Source organism: Paralichthys olivaceus, chromosome 18 (genome assembly GCF_024713975.1).
Source record: "Paralichthys olivaceus isolate ysfri-2021 chromosome 18, ASM2471397v2, whole genome shotgun sequence".
NCBI lineage: Eukaryota > Metazoa > Chordata > Actinopteri > Pleuronectiformes > Paralichthyidae > Paralichthys > Paralichthys olivaceus.
Window position 1 is genome coordinate 19,656,188 of NC_091110.1, and position 15,684 is coordinate 19,671,871.

The following is a 15,684-nucleotide window of genomic DNA, read 5'->3' on the forward strand; positions in this document are numbered from 1 at the left end:
CAAGAGGAGAAAAGACACCATATCGAGATCAACTAAGAAACATTTGAACCTTCCAGACGTCCACTGTCATTAACATTTCCTGGTGTCACTTTCAAGTGAATAAAAAGAAAAAGTATTGGAATTTAGAGCAGCTCTTGATCCCTCATTAACAACAGACCTTTATTTTAAGTTTCTTATTAGAATCTGCTTTTATTTTAGAACTTACAGAATGTGTGTGTGTGTGTGTGTGTGTGTGTGTGTGTCTTACTTGTATGCCAGTGTGAGCGCAGGCCAGCTTAGTGAACTCAATACAGCGTCCATCGTTCACATCCCATAAACACATCTCCCTGAAACATGAGTAAAGTGAGGTTGGACATAATTGAGCAATTTACAACAGCTGAAGGTTTAACTTATAAAGTTCACTTTGTTTGAAAGTGTGTGTGTGTGTGTGTTAAGAATGTACTCACCCACTCTCCGATGCACTGACAATATACTGCTTGTCACTCGACGTGCTGGCTTTAGAAAGACAGGTGATAGAAGCCGTGTGTCCAAACAACATGGCTCTGGGACAAATCTGAGGAGGAAACAGATTATTATAAGATGAAGCAAAATAAATGAGAGATAACGTCACACATCGAGAGAGAGAGAGAGAGAGAGAGAGAGAGAGAGACAGAGCCTCATCTTCATCAAACTGTACCTCCAGCTCAGGCGTCATGTCCCACAGGCAGATCTGTCCGTCGTGGCAGCCGGTGATGATGGTGCTGAAGTCATCCATCACCAGCAAGCTGCTGATGCAGTGGGTGGGAGCCGTGCGGCCCCACAGCACTATGGGTAGAACCAGACTGTTCCCCGACATTATTGTGATGTGTCTGGAGAAAGAGAGAGAGGCAGAGTCAAAGAGAAAGTAGTCAGCGATGTGCAGTGAAACCAAACTATTCAATAAATGTAGGTTTCAGCTCCACCGCACCTTTGACTCTTCAAGGAAAGATAATGGAAGAAAGGAAGGAAACAAATCAAATCATGGTGTTTCTTCTTACATTATCAGAGTAACTATCACATCAGTGTAATCAACTGAGAAACTATTCATACCGTGGATAAAACAACAGACGTGATCGGTCAGTGATTAAACATCTGGAGCCGCTGAAGGAGATAAACACACTGAATACTAAGAAACTGATCAGAGTCATTTGGTGACATCAACATTAACACTGATTCAGGGCAGCAGCTTTAAATTAGACTCAATTATACTGACTCAGTTTCAGCTGAGGCTAATTATCCATCAATGCTCGTTAGCATGTGTAGCAATGATGTGATACGTGAGCTAAACACACGGCATGCTAAAGAGCTAACGTTCAGCATGTTGGTATATTTTCATGCCAGACTGAAAATTAGCCCGTTAAGCTAACTCTGCCTCGTTTACAGTCGCGTTGCTGTTGATCCCTTCACACAAACACATGCATGAGATGCACCTGAACACGAACACGTTGGTTTCGAGTTGTGTCGCTGCTGCAGACCAACAAACACACACACACACGAGTCAGTGCAGCATCGAACCTCTCACATGTCACAGTGTCAGGTGCTCACGACAACATCAACACATCTTCTGCCTCAGCTGACTGATTCACCTTGAAGGCTGTCGATGCTAACGCCCAGCACAGCAGGAACCACGTGTGAGTCAAAGTGTTACCCGGTGATTCTTGGCAACAAATCCCAACGAAACACATTAAACAACGACGCTCAGGTGCTGGAGGACATGTTCATCAGCTGACGTTCCACCGCCGCTGCAGTGTCGCGACTTCCGGGGTTAGCATGGCGGCTAACGAGATGAGAGGAGAGGAAACGTACCAGAATAAAAGTCCTACTGGAACATGTCCTCCCGTCGGAGCGGCTGGTGACGAACTTTCTCCCCCGAGATGAACCAGAACTCGTATTTCGCTCGTGTTCTTCTGTTTCCAGCGGCTGATCCCGAAACAAGCCGATCACGGACCAAGATCACGTGACAACCGTAGACCGCTGCGTCCGCTCTGACGCCTTCAAAATAAAACGATCTAGTACTTTATTATTGTTTTTAAACATCGCGTTTCTAAATTTTACATCGGGGTCGACGCAGCAGCGAGAGAAAGGAAAAGAGTGAGGCTAACAGCGCAAAGTAAAATAATTCAAGGTTAAATTAGGTTAGAAAAATAATGGTTTCCAAATTTAAATAGCTGAAAACCCAGCGATTATATTATATTCGGTTTTCTAACTGCACCCGTTGTTATTTTACTTGTAATGTAATCTCTCAAACTGTCCCTTCATCGGCTCCTTTCTCATTTTAAAATCATAATAACAAATATTTAATTAGACCGGAAGTCGTGTTTGTTGTTGCCGGATGTGCGCGCGCTCTCCCGCTTGACAGTGGCTTCCTGACGGCGTGTCTGCACGTGTCCGTGGATTCATTGAGGACTTGTGGTGTTTTCTCGTCGCCGGTGTGTTTTTAAGCGTCGCCGTGTTTCGGTCGCTGTGCTCGGTTTGTCGTCGGGGCTTCGGAGTCCGTGTCACGATGTTCGGAAGAAGAAAACCCCGGTTTATTCCGTGCTAGCTAACAGCGGAGCTAACGTTAGCCTAGCCCGGGAACAACATGTTCAGACCCGGGCAGCGACACGTCCTCCGCTAGTTCCACTCATCATTGACATGGAGCACCAGTTCCCTCCGCAGCTGTTCCCCTCGTTTTATAACAGCGGACCTCCGGAGTCTGTCCTGAGACACTGCGCCGGAGACTGGGGCTGCTACGACCGCGTGAGAGCGGAGGTGAGTCCGCTGAGAGTCCACCACCGAACCAGGCTCCAGATTTAATCAGAGCCAGAGAAACCAGCTTCAATTCATCAGATCAAACTTCTCCGCAAAGAAAATAAACGAGTGAATGAAACAGTTTAAACTTCATGATGTGAATATTCACGATGAGCCACGTTTGATTTCCTAAATTCAAAATCTCTGGAGGCAGCACGTGAAGATGTTTTCCTCTAGGATCCATGTATAACATCTGTTTCTTCTGAAATCTGTCCTCACTTTTGTTTTTAACTGTTAATGAATCAAGATTTAATGTGTTTGTCCATCAACAGAAAACTTACTGATGATTTCATTTCTGTTTTTATGTTGATGTAATTTTGAACTTTGGTCCGTGAGATGATTTTTCTGTCTCTGAATTCACAGACTCTCTCGTTATCGTTTGTATTTTTCAGTGCGGCTCTGCTCGTGCCTCCAACTGGACCTTTACACCCAGACATCAGGTCAGAGGGGAAACATGGCGTCACACTGAGCCTCTACCAGTTCCCCTCCTGCGTCCTAGAAAGAGTGAGTCCCTGACAGACAGGTTTATTACTCAGGCCTCCAACTGTTCACTTCAGATCAGAACACTGTTCCCACTGACGCTCGTACATCGTAGGGTTTTCAGCTGATACTCATTCTCCAGAATATTGGACTTCAGTCTCGTTGAATATCTTTAGTTTCGTCTTTTTTGCTTGTTTGTTTAAATTGATCATATTTCCAGTATTTTACTCTGTTTATCTTATATTGATGTTTCTGTAATTTATTTCTCCAGCGTTCCTGTGGCCTTCAAAGCCCCCAGATCCACTGGACTTCAGAGAACATGTGAGTGCAATGGTTGAATAAATGAATCAAATAACACTTTAGATTCTAATCAAATCAAGGACACATTTTCTTATTGTTCTATGTCTGTCCTCTGTTTGGTTCAGAACCCATTGAAAGGAACGATTAGACATTCAGACTCGGAATGAATTCAGCTGCAGCCCCAAATCCTTTCTTTATACTTTGTTGGTATTTATCGTGTTTTAAAGTTTGATTCTGTTTTGTATTTAGATGCAGAACTTCTTCATGGATCACTCTCAGGACGCATTTGGGTACATGGGAGAAATTCTCAGCGAAAACTTCAACTTTAAAGAAGGAACGAGAGAAGTGAGTCTCAGGTACTCACTTTATAGACAAACATATAGACGTTATTTAACAAGCAGTTATAAATCTATACCTGACGGATCATGAACGACTTCGAAGTCGTTAAACTGACATAAATAACAACAAAGGTTTTGAGCTGGAGACGCTGGATGTTTCAGAATCTGAGTGGAAGTTGTTTTGCAGAGAAATCAGAAGAACTCTGTCAACATGGGGAAGATGAAGAATGTCCTCGATATGCTGGAGTTTCAAATGTGAGTGAACCTGATCGGTGTGGGTTTGGAATCAGATCAAAATCTGAGTTTTCTTTTTTTGTTTTTAATAATTTAAAAAAAATCTTTTCCTCAGGTGTCACAAGTCGAACTGGTCCTCAAAACTGAACGGGTTCGGTGCGCTGCTGTCCGACGTTGTGCATTCGGTTCCTCCTGAACTGTTGGGTTCTCTGCTGTATGAGGAGCTGACGGAGCAGAGAGAACGTATGCTCTTCTTTGAAGGAGCCACAGGCGGCGCTCTGGCCTTCATCCCCTTCTCTGAGGGCGGCAGCTCTCAGCACGGCTGCCTCCTCTACCCCGGAAACAAAGGGCTGAACCGACTGAGTATCCTGTGATCAGAGAGAATCAGATTATCGATGTGACGATGTGAGCACAGTGATGTTTTTATGTCATGGAGCAGAGTTGGTCCGGTTCTTAACGCAGTACCTCAGACTTCCACAATGTGGAGCTGCAGCACTGCAGAGGACGCTCCTCCGTTCTGACGACCGGCGGCAGCGACCCGATCCGGTTCCATCTGAAAGGTCCGATCAGACAGATCAGCTCCGCCTCTCTGTTCAACAACTGTAAGAGTCATTCAATTATTTTATACTTCGCTCACAGTTTCCCTCCGAGCTGCAGACTTCTCATCTTGTGTGTTTGCTGCAGGTTGTGTTGCCGTGCGGTCGGATCACCTGTGCGGAGTTTGGAGGTTCGGCGAAGGAAACGATCCTCGTCTGCTTCAGGTCGTCAACACCGCAGAGGTCGCGACCTGCGTCAGCGCCAGGTCAGTGATCGTCAGAGAGGAGCGTTTCATTTGAGGTTCAGGTGTGAGAATAACCTCGTCCCTGCCGTTCGTCCTCAGTCCTCATGTTTTAGGTGAAGTCCTGGTGGCGAGTGAGAGCGGAGCAGCGAACCTGTGGACTGTTGGCAAAGGGTGAGAGAGTTTTTCTTTTCTTTCTTTAAAAGAGAAAAGTTTTTAACGACAGTTTGAGGTTGTATGTGCTCAGAGTCAAACAGACGTTAACACGATGTTCTGTCAGGATGCAGAAGGTTCGGGAGGAGGATTCCAATCTGTACTTCAATGCCAAGTCGTCGTGGCGATGGTGCGAATTCTCCGCCCATCCCAGGGTGATGCTGTACGCAGACAGGACGGGGGTGGAGTTAACAGACATCAGGGTGAGACAAGAGGACGTGGACAACCCTCCTGGTTTCTTCTCATCCCTCCTTGTTTTCACTCCCTCTTTCCTTCATAACCTTTATTTCCTCTCCTCTTGCCTCCGTCCAGTCGAGTCCCGTCAGCTGTCACACCCTGTTTCACATCAGCAACACGTCAGAGTGTCGGAGCGGAGAGAGACTCATCCTGTCCAGATATCTGGGAGACGTCCACTCCTTCCACCACCTCATCACCACTCAGGTACACGATGTTAAAATAAATTAAACAAACCAAAGATCAGAGCTTATTTTAGATTCTGATGGATCCTAAACTGTCTGAATATTCCACATCTGTGAGGAAACGTATCTTTAAAGAGGAACTAGATTTCAGTCGAGCTGACTGATGACAAACGCCATCGACACCTGATCTCGTATCAGTTTGTCCAGCAATGAAACTCTTGTACCGTTTTCTCTCCGTCCCTCAGTACTCGGCCTACGTCATGGACGAGCGTTTCCCCTGCGTGCCCATGCTCAAGTGGGATCACATGATGGAGTCCCCGCCGTTGTTCTGTCACGTCCTCCCCGGCTCCGCCTCCTCTGGTTCGGTTGTGGGAGGGGATAGAACCACCAAGGTCGTGTTGGGCTCGTACAGTTCCCAGGAAATCACCATGCTGCAGTACTCAGGTCGGTCAACAGGGGGTCGACGTTATGAAGCTCCAGTCCTGCATTAATCTTCTTTACTAACGTTCTGCGTGTGACTGTTTGATCAGGAGGTCGAGTCGAGGCCTGTTTCAGTCGAGGTCCTCCTCTGGCTCTGCACAGACCCAGAGAGAGTCTGAGACACCTCCCCGTCCAGATTCCTCACCGCCTGGATACCGCCACCAACAGACTGTCCTCACCTGCTGCAGGTGCGTGAAGACGGGGAGACACGGTGTCCGCACACAGTTCAAGTCCTAAAGGGGTGATGTGAATAATTCTGCTTTGTTTGTCGTCAGGTCTGACGTGTGTTCAGAAGAAAGGAGGAGAGGAGTGTCTCTGTGTCGTACAGCTCACAGAGGCCGGAGATATTTTCTACCAGATCCTCGAGCCGGATCATCCAGATGCCGACACGTCTCGACCTCCGGCAGCAGAGACGCTGCCTGGACGGAAAGACGCGGAGACACCAGAGAGAAAACCAGCAGAACATCTCGCACAGGACTCACAGCTCGTTGTAACGGACACGACGAGTGATGAGGACGTGATCGGACCGACTCAGGTTGTGCCGAGGTACGTGGCTGAAACACCGGAGAGGGAGCAGACGTCTGACTCCGAGGATTCAGAGACGGAAGCGAAAAGTCGTTGGCGGAAGCGGTTGGAGCTGCAGGTGATTGTGAATGATGATCCTGAGCCGGACCACGTGGCTGAGTTGGACAGAGGAGAGACAGACGGAGCTGAAGCCGGTAAAGAACCCGGCGGAGCGGAGGAAACGCTCCGCAGCTCCAGCAGCTCAGGTCGCGTCGTTCCCCCCGAGCAGGCGACTGACGTGAAGCCCAGCAAAGACGTTCTCGTCACCTGGAAACACTGGCTCCAGAGACTGAGGAAGAAGAGCCGTGGGAAGAGGCCCCGCCTACATTTCACAACCAGAACTGACGGTCTTCTCCAGCTGCCCGGTGGCGACGCGAGAGTTTCTTCAGAGGACGAGCGCGTGCAGAGCCTGAGGCGAGATCTGAGAGCGTGCATGTCCAACCGCTCGCTGCTGCTTCACAGCGCCGTGTCCGCCTCCCTCAGAGCTCCAGACTCTGTGCCGCTGCCAGACGTGGTGGACACGGGGGCCTGGACAGATGAGCTCAGCCAGCGCCTCACGCTCTCCTGGCAGAGTGAGGACGCGTGGCGGGCGTGGTGGGAGGACAAGCTGGGGCTGAACAAGGAGGAGAAGGTGAAGGCTCTGAGGAGGAAGAGGAGGAGGGAGAAGGAGGCGAAGCGAGCCTCCGGCCAACGCCGGGAGCTGTCGGGGAGCTTCACCTCATCCGTCAGCTACCAGGACCTGGGCGGTTACTCCGATTCAGCTGGCTGGTCCTCTGCGGCGAGCCAGGGGGGGTGGTCTGACAGCGAAGGCTTGATGCCACTGTCTGTGCGCGGGACGCCGGGAGCCACCACACCCTCCACCGTGACGTGTGAAACCCCAGTTCCCACGCCAACCACCACACCTGTGAAAGGTAAACAAGGCGACCAGCAGACTCCCAGCACCTCCTGCACCCAGAGGCCGGAGGCCACATCGGCCAATCGCAGGAGCAGCAAACGTCCAGCAGAGGACGATCTGTTTACACCACAGGTGAGAAACTTTAACTTCCTGGGGGAGGAGGGCGGCGTGCGATCCCCTCGGAGGACGCCGCGGGTGGATCTGTCCAGGGACGACTTCGTGTGGTCGGGTTTCTCCCAGTCGCTCTCCCAGGGTTCACAGGGTCGACCGGGGCTGTCGCAGTCATCGCAGGCGTCTCAGAAGAAGAAGAAGTCACGAATGGGATTTTGATGGATTTGGAATTTCCTCTGCAATGACAAGAGACGGTTTCGTTTTGATTTTTTTGTCTTTGTTTTGGATCTTTATTGGTTTTTATTCTGGATTAACTCTGGATCCCTGAAGAAGACGTGAGGCTGAAGGACGCTGAGTTTGAGGAGTGAGTCGAATTTATTACACTTGTTTTGTGGTCATGGCTTTTGTTTGCTCTGGCGATTGTGTGTGTTTGTATGATTGTGTGAGTTATAATTTGTGTTTTTCCTCGACTCCAGCAGAACTTATTGATTTCACGTCATTTCTTAAAGCTCCCACTCAAAACACTGAGACTGCTCCTGCTTGTGATCAGACTTTGTGCCTGTGCTCAGATATTTTGTCGCTTTGACTCATTTCCTGCGCTTTAGCTCAAATAATGTTATGATATTGAAAAGTCATTAAAAAGTATGAATCATTAGAAATAATCTACACAACTCGATTTGCTTGTTTCTCTGGAAACCGTCGTCGTCTCTGTGAACGACTCGCTGGTTTAACTGAGGTCGGACTCAGTTGTTTGTTTGTGTCTCGAGTTAAAGAGAATCTGTTGTTGAAAGGATTTTTTTGTATATAAGGAATTTTGACATCCTCCCGTCTTGTGACCTTGACTCTGTGTGTTTGATTAGTTGAAGCTGTTTGACTGAAATGTTTAATTCTTAGTCTGGTTGTTATGGGATTTATTGTCGTTCTCCGACATCAATCTAGTTTTTCTAACTTGGTAAAAGAAAGGTCACTTCAGTGGCTGAATTACTTTTATAAACAATTTATACTTTTGCTTTTCTACACAAACAAAGAACTGAATCTCTCAATAAAAACAGAAGATGATCTCCAGGACTCTGGTTCTCATTGAGCGACGACAGGAACATGGGAAAACCAATTCTTACATATTAAATCCATAATTTAGAAATTCTAATCCTTTATTTCTATTTTCTAATCTGAGTGTTTCTGATGGAAGAAACTGGACGAGACAAAAGATTAAAAATAACATTTTTATAAGATTTTCTTTTTTCAGTACAGGTGACAAAAAAAGAATAAATAACTCAATATCTACACAACTATTAACATTTTTTTTTGTACATCATTTACACTTTTACATGTTTTTGTATTAACATTTTTTTACATTTTTAACATTTTTTAGATTTTTTTGACACGTGGTCAGTTCCATCATCAACATTCTTTCAAAAAAAGAAAATCAGACCTTTTTTTTAAGCTACATCCTAAAATTGGCAACTTTAAATATAAACCAGGATCACACACACAAACACACACACACTGTCTGAACACCCTGTGGCGACTGCATGATTCTGAGAGGAAACGTCGATCACGCTTCAGTTTCTCTTCACACGCAAACTCCAGTTTTACCATTTAACACTTGAAATGAGATTTAAAAAGAAAAACTGTGCAAATTAAACTCTGCTCCAGACGATCAGAGCAGACACATCTGGAAAACGTCCCTGTGAGACGTTACAACGCTCCCGTGTGTTTTTCATTTCACGTTGACGAGGATGAAACGACACCAGCGTGGCTGCTCTGACCCTCTGTACAAAAAGAATAACTTCTCTTTAGCCTTTAATTAAACAGTCTTAGATTAATAACAGTCAAAAACATTCTAGGAAAGAAACACCACATGTTTTGGCAAATAATTTCTTCAACAACGAGAACTGTGTCTGCTCCGATCCGAGGACCGAGCGTCACACCGCAGCACCTTTGAGTCGACCGGCGTTCACCTGCCAAACGTCACTCGTTTGTCCTCAAACTCTCGCACCCTGGAATGTGACGTCTCAACATGCACCAACACTTTCACTAACTAAAATCTACCAAATCTATCGGGAGAATCCGGAGCACTCAGCTGACAGTTGCACGAGTCTCCTCCAGCACCGCAGCTTATTCAGCAATAAATTAAAGGACGTTGGGGGGGGCAGGAGGTCAGAGGTTGGCACAGGAGGCTTCAGGCAAGGAGGTGTTGACGTTGTTTTTGTTGGCGGAAGTGTAGAGGGAAGAAGGGCCCTTCAGCGTCGCTGCCCGGGGAGCTGCTGAGCGACTCCTCACCTGAACTCATCACGTCCTCACATGAGTCCTCGCTGCAGAGACAAAGAGACGCTGTTAAAGGACAGACATTCAGCTGAGTCACTCATTAATGAACTAACATCAACTGTCCCCTGCCGTCTGCATGAGGTCTCTTTAAATTGAGCTTTCGAACCCTAACATCACACAGGAGATCTCGAGTTCTGACTCCTGATGAGTGTGACTCAGGTTTCCTCCGTCTGTGAACGTCTGTTAACTGATCACCGTGGTCCAGGTGTGGTGCGTGACGTCATTACGACTAAAAGTTTGAGGATCGCAGGTTTTAGTTAAACTTCTGTTGACACTGAGTCCGCTGGGAGGAGTCTCCTTGTTTGCGTTGACTCGTGTTTGCTTTTGCTGTCTTGACAGAAAACTTCTCCTGAAGTTCCATGTTAGCTCAAGGGTTGGGTTAGACGTCATGGAAACGTCTGTTTCAGTGGGACGTGACGACTGACTCGCACATTTGGTAATACAGCGCTGAGAGATATGAGAGCTGGTGTGTGTGTCACAGCTGTTACAACACAACAGAAACCTGTGTGTTGCTGCAGGACTGGTTACTTAAGAGGAGTGTTGCTGCACACACGCACGCACACACACACAAAACTCATTTCATCTTTTTGTGACGGGCTTGAGAAGGAATGACACATTTTGATCTGAAACAGTTTCAACTTCTGTTTAACTGGATTACAGAGTATTTACTAAGAAGTTTCACAGTGTTCATTAGTGTTGTCATAGAAACAGACGTGTGTGTGCGTGTGTCAGTTTTCTTTTGAATCCCTCTGATGTCAGTGTTTCCTGGTGTGAGCGTCACATGATGAATCCAGAGCTTCTGTTGTGTGATTCACTGATTGTTGGAGTTTGAAACAGAACCAGGTTCAGAGGGATTTGATTTAATTCATTATAATTTTTAGGACCATGATGATCTGAATTCATTTTAAGTAGCATTGAATGTTGACATAATGAGGTCGGACGTAAACATATATAAGAACAACTAGGTCACATTTTAGCATATTTATAACTAGTGGGGGCCTTAAGTTCAGATCATTTAATATTAGCCTTTGTGAGACTCCTTGGAAAACCTGTTCTATTACGGACATCTTTCTGTGGCGTGTTTGAACCTCTGACCTTTCGCTCTCGTCCCAGCCTCCCTCGGGGATGGTGGGCAGCTCGGGGACGCTGCGGTAGCTGTGCAGGTTCTGGGCGGTCCGCCGCGACACGATCCACTGCAGCTTCCTGTGGTTGGGCTTGCTGCACTCGGGCGAGGAGTAGTCCGACAGACACTGGGCCACGCGTTCGCTCCACAGTCGCAGCTCGCCGTCCGCAATCTGAAACCAGACAACACAGCTGGTCAGTTTAGACGCTTGTGCCGCGGCCCCGTACATGAACCGACATCAGGACATTTTAAATAACACCATTACTTAACACACGACTGTAAACAGAAACCTGGGGTCTCCTTCTAGGTCAGGAAGTGAAGAGGGACCAGCCTCGGAGCGGGGGAGGGGTGCTTTTCTTTTTCATTCCTCAAATGTTATGAGATGTTTGAATTTATACTGTACAACATAATCAATCAATCAATTAATGCTGCACTGATTGCTGAGCTGAATTCATGGAAGTCACGAAACAGAATGTGGTTTAAAAACCGATTCTGTTAGAAAACATGTCTCCACGTCATTTCAGACGTTCAGGTGAGTTTTTGTTGAAATTGAAAATAAGCCGGCGGTTTGAGAGGAAACATCCTGGTGACTTAAATAACATTATGGCAGCTACACGCACAGACCTAAAATACTACTACTCTCGAAAACAGTCCGGGATGAAAATACTCTCACTTAATAAAGAGGGGGACATTCCAGAGGGGAAGAACCAGAAAGAAGGAGGAAGGTAAAATGTTTAAAGTGAAGATTTTTGAATGTTGAGTTGAGTCACAAGACACCAGATTATATAACCACAGTCAAACTAACAGAGAATACACTCCCTCCCCCCTCACACACACACACACACACACACACACACACACACACACACACACACACACACACACACACTGCTACAGATCCATTCAGTTCTGTGGAATCGTGAGCTGATCCAATTTTACCTAAATGAAACTGGTCATATTCGGAGGAATGAGACTCTCACTTCCTCTAGAAGGATTTTCTCGGAGCTGCTGTATGTTTTTGTTTTCCATGACACTGGGTGTCCAGGTGTGACTCTCCCTCCCCAGCGTGTGTCATGCAGCGTGTCATTTACCTTCAAGTGTCTCTGGATATGAGAGGCGATCTCCAACATGTCCTCCGACTGAACGGCTTTGATCTCCTGCCTCAGGAGCGACAGGGCTAAGACGGACGGCTGTGTGGCAAAAACAGAAAGGAAGGAAAAACACAGAAACAGTGTTAGTGTCAAACAGGCAGCAGAGTTTTTGAGGAACTCATTAGACGGCTGTAATCCAGCCTGACCTCTGAACCTCCGCAGTGAATTCCTACCTTTGCTTTGGAGAAGGAGATTCGGCACAGACAGGCTTTGAGCTGAGCCTCCAGCTTCTCCAGGCTCAGAGTCTCCTTCCTGTTCACACACAGAGTCACGTTCAGGCATGTTTCTACTCTCACAAACAGAATCAACTTCCATCATCTCATAAACAACTTTTTAAGATAAACTGGGAAATAAAAGCAGTTAAATTGAATATTGACCTCGGTGGTGAATATTGAAAACACTATGAGGGGGTTATGTAAGTGTGAGATTCTAGTGCCAGCAGCAGGTGACAACAAATCTTATCAGTGCACTTCAGTCAGACGTCGGAGTTGACTGAAAGTAAACTGTCCTACATTAAGTGGAACCACTGTGAGAAACAAACAGGGGCGTGAAGAGGCTCTGCCAATCAAATCAGAGGAGAACCTGAACTCTGGGAGCTTCTGTTGGTGTTGAAATTTCACTAATTTGGCTTATACAGAAAAAAAAGAGTTTGAAGCTGATGTGAAAGACAAAATAAAACTGACTAAATGTTGACTGATAGGTCAAGAATCCCAGCAGGTAGATTTTAATAGAAATTAGTTCAAGCCTGAAGACGGTTCAGAAAAATAATCCACAGATATGTTTATTTTACAAATTTAACACATCACTTCCTGTTCCCTGTGACCTCACCTGTCCGTGGAGTGTGAAAGTGCGATCTGATGGTACAGCTGCAGAAACGTTAAGGCAGTGATGGCTTTGGACTTGAAGTTGAGCTTCTCGGAGACAATCTTCTCCATGCGACCGAGGTCAGAAACCGTGAATCTGCACTGTCCGATGCGGATGAGCTCGTCTGTGGACGTCACGTTGCAGTCCTCCGTCACTTTGGCCGCCATGTGGAGGCAGCTGAGGCTGACGCAGGACAGGTGCTTCGGCTGGATCTGAGGGGAGGGAAGGTGAGTTGGACACGGTTAGAAAACGGCTGAAGAATTCAAGACTTCAGAAAAGATGTGAGCAGACCCAAGTTTATTACAGAGCACTTCACAAAGCTGGCAACAAAAACACTTTAGTCTTCAGTTGAGCTGTGATTCAGCAAGTTGATCAAGAAAGAAGGAAACAACACATTCAGCAGCGAGGGAATTTACTTTGCTAATGAAGAATGTTGTCTTGTTCAAGTCCTGGACTCTTTTCAGTGCAAGTATAACTTCAAGCTGAATGTTTTTACCAAAATGAATTAGACTTAGCTCTTTAAATTTATTTGCCTCTGCTGATAACTGATGCCAAGGCATTTACAAACTGCACAGGCAGACAAAACGCGGACCACCCCTGCTAAAAAAAACGAGTGCTAAGGTTTCCCATGTCTGCTCCTATCAGGTGTAAGAATCTCGTACCCTCATCATGGCCAGGAATCTGTCCAGCAGGTTAACAGCCAGGACGAAGGTCTGCGTGCTGTAACCAAAGAAGCTGGTGAGACTCCACAGGTCCTCAACTTTGGCATCTCTGCACTTGGCCGAGATCCGACTGTCGTCCTGGAAAACAAAGACGTGCTGATGATAAACCTGCTTCCTCTGTTACAAGAATAATAACTTCAGCGATGCTGTGGATCAACGAACCAGTTTGTCAAACGTTCTCACCTGTGTGGAGGATTCGATGAGGCTCAGTCCTGTTTCTTTAGGAAGATAAAAAACCTCCTGCTCATAATTCACCCGCAGCTCCTTCATCAGCTTATAGGCGTCCATGTCTCAGCTGGCACAGCAGGAAGTGATCTCGAATTTTCACAGTATTCACACTGCAGGAAACGGGGAAATGCAGAGATTCAGTCTCAGTGTGAGAGTTCTCTCTTCAAACACCCAGACCATCATTAAACCAACAGCAAACTGATACAGGGAATAATCGGTAAGTCAATAACGTGGCACATTGTTTGATTTAACTTCCACCAATGTAAATACATTTCTATAAATCAGTAGAGAGGTCCAATAAAATATGAATATATTAGATTTTAGGTGAACTGTATTTCACTGTAAAATATAACCTGCTTTATCTTTAATGACAAAAATCATTATTCTAACCTCCAGTAATAAACACATTAATAAAAACCATTTATCTCTGGGGGATGTTTAATTTTCACTCCGCTGGTTGGAAACTGTTCAGTTTAACATTCCTCCGACACGTTGACGTTATAATGAGATTATTTAAGAATCATTTGTGGATGTTTGGTCAAAGAGGGTTCGATCGTCTCTGTGTGACTCTTGTGTTTCTCTCCCGGAGCTCGGAGAGCCCAGCCCACATCCCTCAGCTGGGCTCCGGTGTCAGATTTCCTCTGGTCGACGCCTTCTGGCCTCGAACCGAAAAAAAAACAACCGCTTTTCCACAGTTCCGCCGGTTAATTAAACAACCGACGGCAAACACAACAACCTCCGTGCAAAAGAAACCTCCATCTTTGTCGTGTTTTTTTCCGGACGCTAACGGGGGAAGCTAACGTTAGCCGCTGCAAGCTAACGCATTAAAGCCTCTCCGGTCGGAGGGAGCGGGGGGAGGGGCTGGTTGTTTATGAGCTTTATGAATTTAAACCGCTCGACTTCATTAATGACGTAAAACACGAACGATGTTTAATGGTGGAGACGTGTCGGAGAAAATAACCGAATAAAAGCTGGTTTGTGTTGTTGTTGTTGTTGTTGTTGTTTGTCGTGAACAGAACCGAGGTTTTTTTTTTTTTTTTTAAAGGTTGGACCCGAGGCAGAGACACGAGAGAGACCAACATCAGTCTGGAGACATTTGTTCTTCACGAGCAGGATAAGACGGATGATGTTTCACCTCCGTCCAGCCCCAGTGAAGCAGAGGAAGCCCTCGGTGGATCCTTCTCTTCTGCGGGCAGAGACCAGGAAGCACTGTTCGAGTCCATCCGTCGAAATCAGAGGATTCAAGACGATGTTTCCAGAAGAAACCCAGAGACGTGTTGTCCACCTGTCTGTGTAAAGATCTCCGGCTCGTGAACGTTCAAATAAAGAAACGTCCCTTCGTCGATCGATCACGTTCGTGTTTCCTGTTCTTTCACTTTCTCTCAGTTTGTCTCGGTGAAATCTGTGAGAGCGGAAGTTAAATGTTGTGTTTACCTGCTGCCGAAGTTAAATCCTCATCTCTGTTGTGTCTCCTGTGTCTGTGGACTCCTTCCTTCCTTCGTCCCTTCCTTCTTTCCTTCTCTTTCTCTTTTCTGTCTCTTTCTCTCCTTTGTTGATGTCCACAACGCTCACGCCCACAGGCTGCGTCACGCGGATTGCAGCCAATCAGAGGCGCGGGTTCCAGACCCAGAAGTCCCCTCCTCCCGTG

General features: G+C 46.5%; 3 protein-coding genes across 19 annotated transcripts in view; 1 reads left to right on the top strand and 2 right to left on the bottom strand.

Annotated features, from left to right (window-relative positions):
* LOC109646109 (WD repeat-containing protein 7) overlaps positions 1-1,964 on the bottom strand; it is a 59,896-nt gene extending 57,932 nt beyond the window's left edge. For 6 of the 12 annotated variants that reach the window (XM_069513686.1, XM_069513680.1, XM_069513687.1 and 3 more), the window contains exons 1-4: positions 1,825-1,964; positions 677-848; positions 447-553; positions 248-326 (exon numbers count right to left, since the gene is read on the bottom strand). In XM_069513686.1, coding sequence (XP_069369787.1) covers positions 248-326; positions 447-553; positions 677-835 — 345 coding nt within the window. In that variant the 5' untranslated portion in view covers positions 836-848; positions 1,825-1,964. Of the gene's footprint in view, positions 1-247; positions 327-446; positions 554-676; positions 849-1,448; positions 1,777-1,824 lie in introns of those variants that run through there. The other 6 variants (XM_069513688.1, XM_069513683.1, XM_069513678.1 and 3 more) reach the window with 5 other exon arrangements.
* Positions 1,965-1,999: 35 nt separating this feature from the next.
* Positions 2,000-15,386, top strand: taf1c (TATA-box binding protein associated factor, RNA polymerase I subunit C). Of its 3 annotated transcripts, XR_011239131.1 has the most exons (15): positions 2,344-2,769; positions 3,201-3,312; positions 3,560-3,609; positions 3,838-3,933; positions 4,114-4,181; positions 4,276-4,523; positions 4,631-4,762; positions 4,845-4,962; positions 5,041-5,112; positions 5,219-5,354; positions 5,464-5,592; positions 5,816-6,014; positions 6,101-6,238; positions 6,326-7,984; positions 15,082-15,386. XR_011239131.1 is itself a non-coding variant. In XM_020111669.2 (14 exons), the coding sequence occupies exons 1-14, from the start codon at positions 2,653-2,655 to the stop codon at positions 7,837-7,839; spliced, it is 3,129 nt and encodes a 1,042-aa protein (XP_019967228.2). In that variant the 5' UTR covers positions 2,000-2,652; the 3' UTR covers positions 7,840-8,685. The 3 variants fall into 3 exon arrangements, 2 of the variants coding, with proteins under 2 accessions (XP_019967228.2, XP_069369790.1); XM_020111669.2 differs by lacking the exon at positions 15,082-15,386 and having other exon boundaries at positions 2,000-2,769; positions 6,326-8,685; XM_069513689.1 differs by lacking the exon at positions 15,082-15,386 and having other exon boundaries at positions 2,558-2,769; positions 3,838-3,944; positions 6,326-8,685.
* Positions 8,830-15,608, bottom strand: ccng2 (cyclin G2). Of its 4 annotated transcripts, none has more exons than XR_011239133.1 (9): positions 15,471-15,608; positions 13,992-14,146; positions 13,749-13,886; positions 13,051-13,298; positions 12,396-12,474; positions 11,943-12,261; positions 11,739-11,897; positions 11,044-11,563; positions 8,830-9,935 (listed from the first exon to the last, which is right to left on the bottom strand). XR_011239133.1 is itself a non-coding variant. In XM_020111982.2 (8 exons), the coding sequence occupies exons 2-8, from the start codon at positions 14,094-14,096 to the stop codon at positions 9,803-9,805; spliced, it is 1,002 nt and encodes a 333-aa protein (XP_019967541.1). In that variant the 5' UTR covers positions 14,097-14,146; positions 15,471-15,608; the 3' UTR covers positions 8,830-9,802. The 4 variants fall into 4 exon arrangements, 2 of the variants coding, with proteins under 2 accessions (XP_019967541.1, XP_019967542.1); XR_011239132.1 differs by having other exon boundaries at positions 11,044-11,545; positions 11,731-11,897; XM_020111982.2 differs by lacking the exon at positions 11,739-11,897 and having other exon boundaries at positions 11,044-11,243; positions 12,163-12,261.
* Positions 15,609-15,684: the final 76 nt, after the last annotated feature.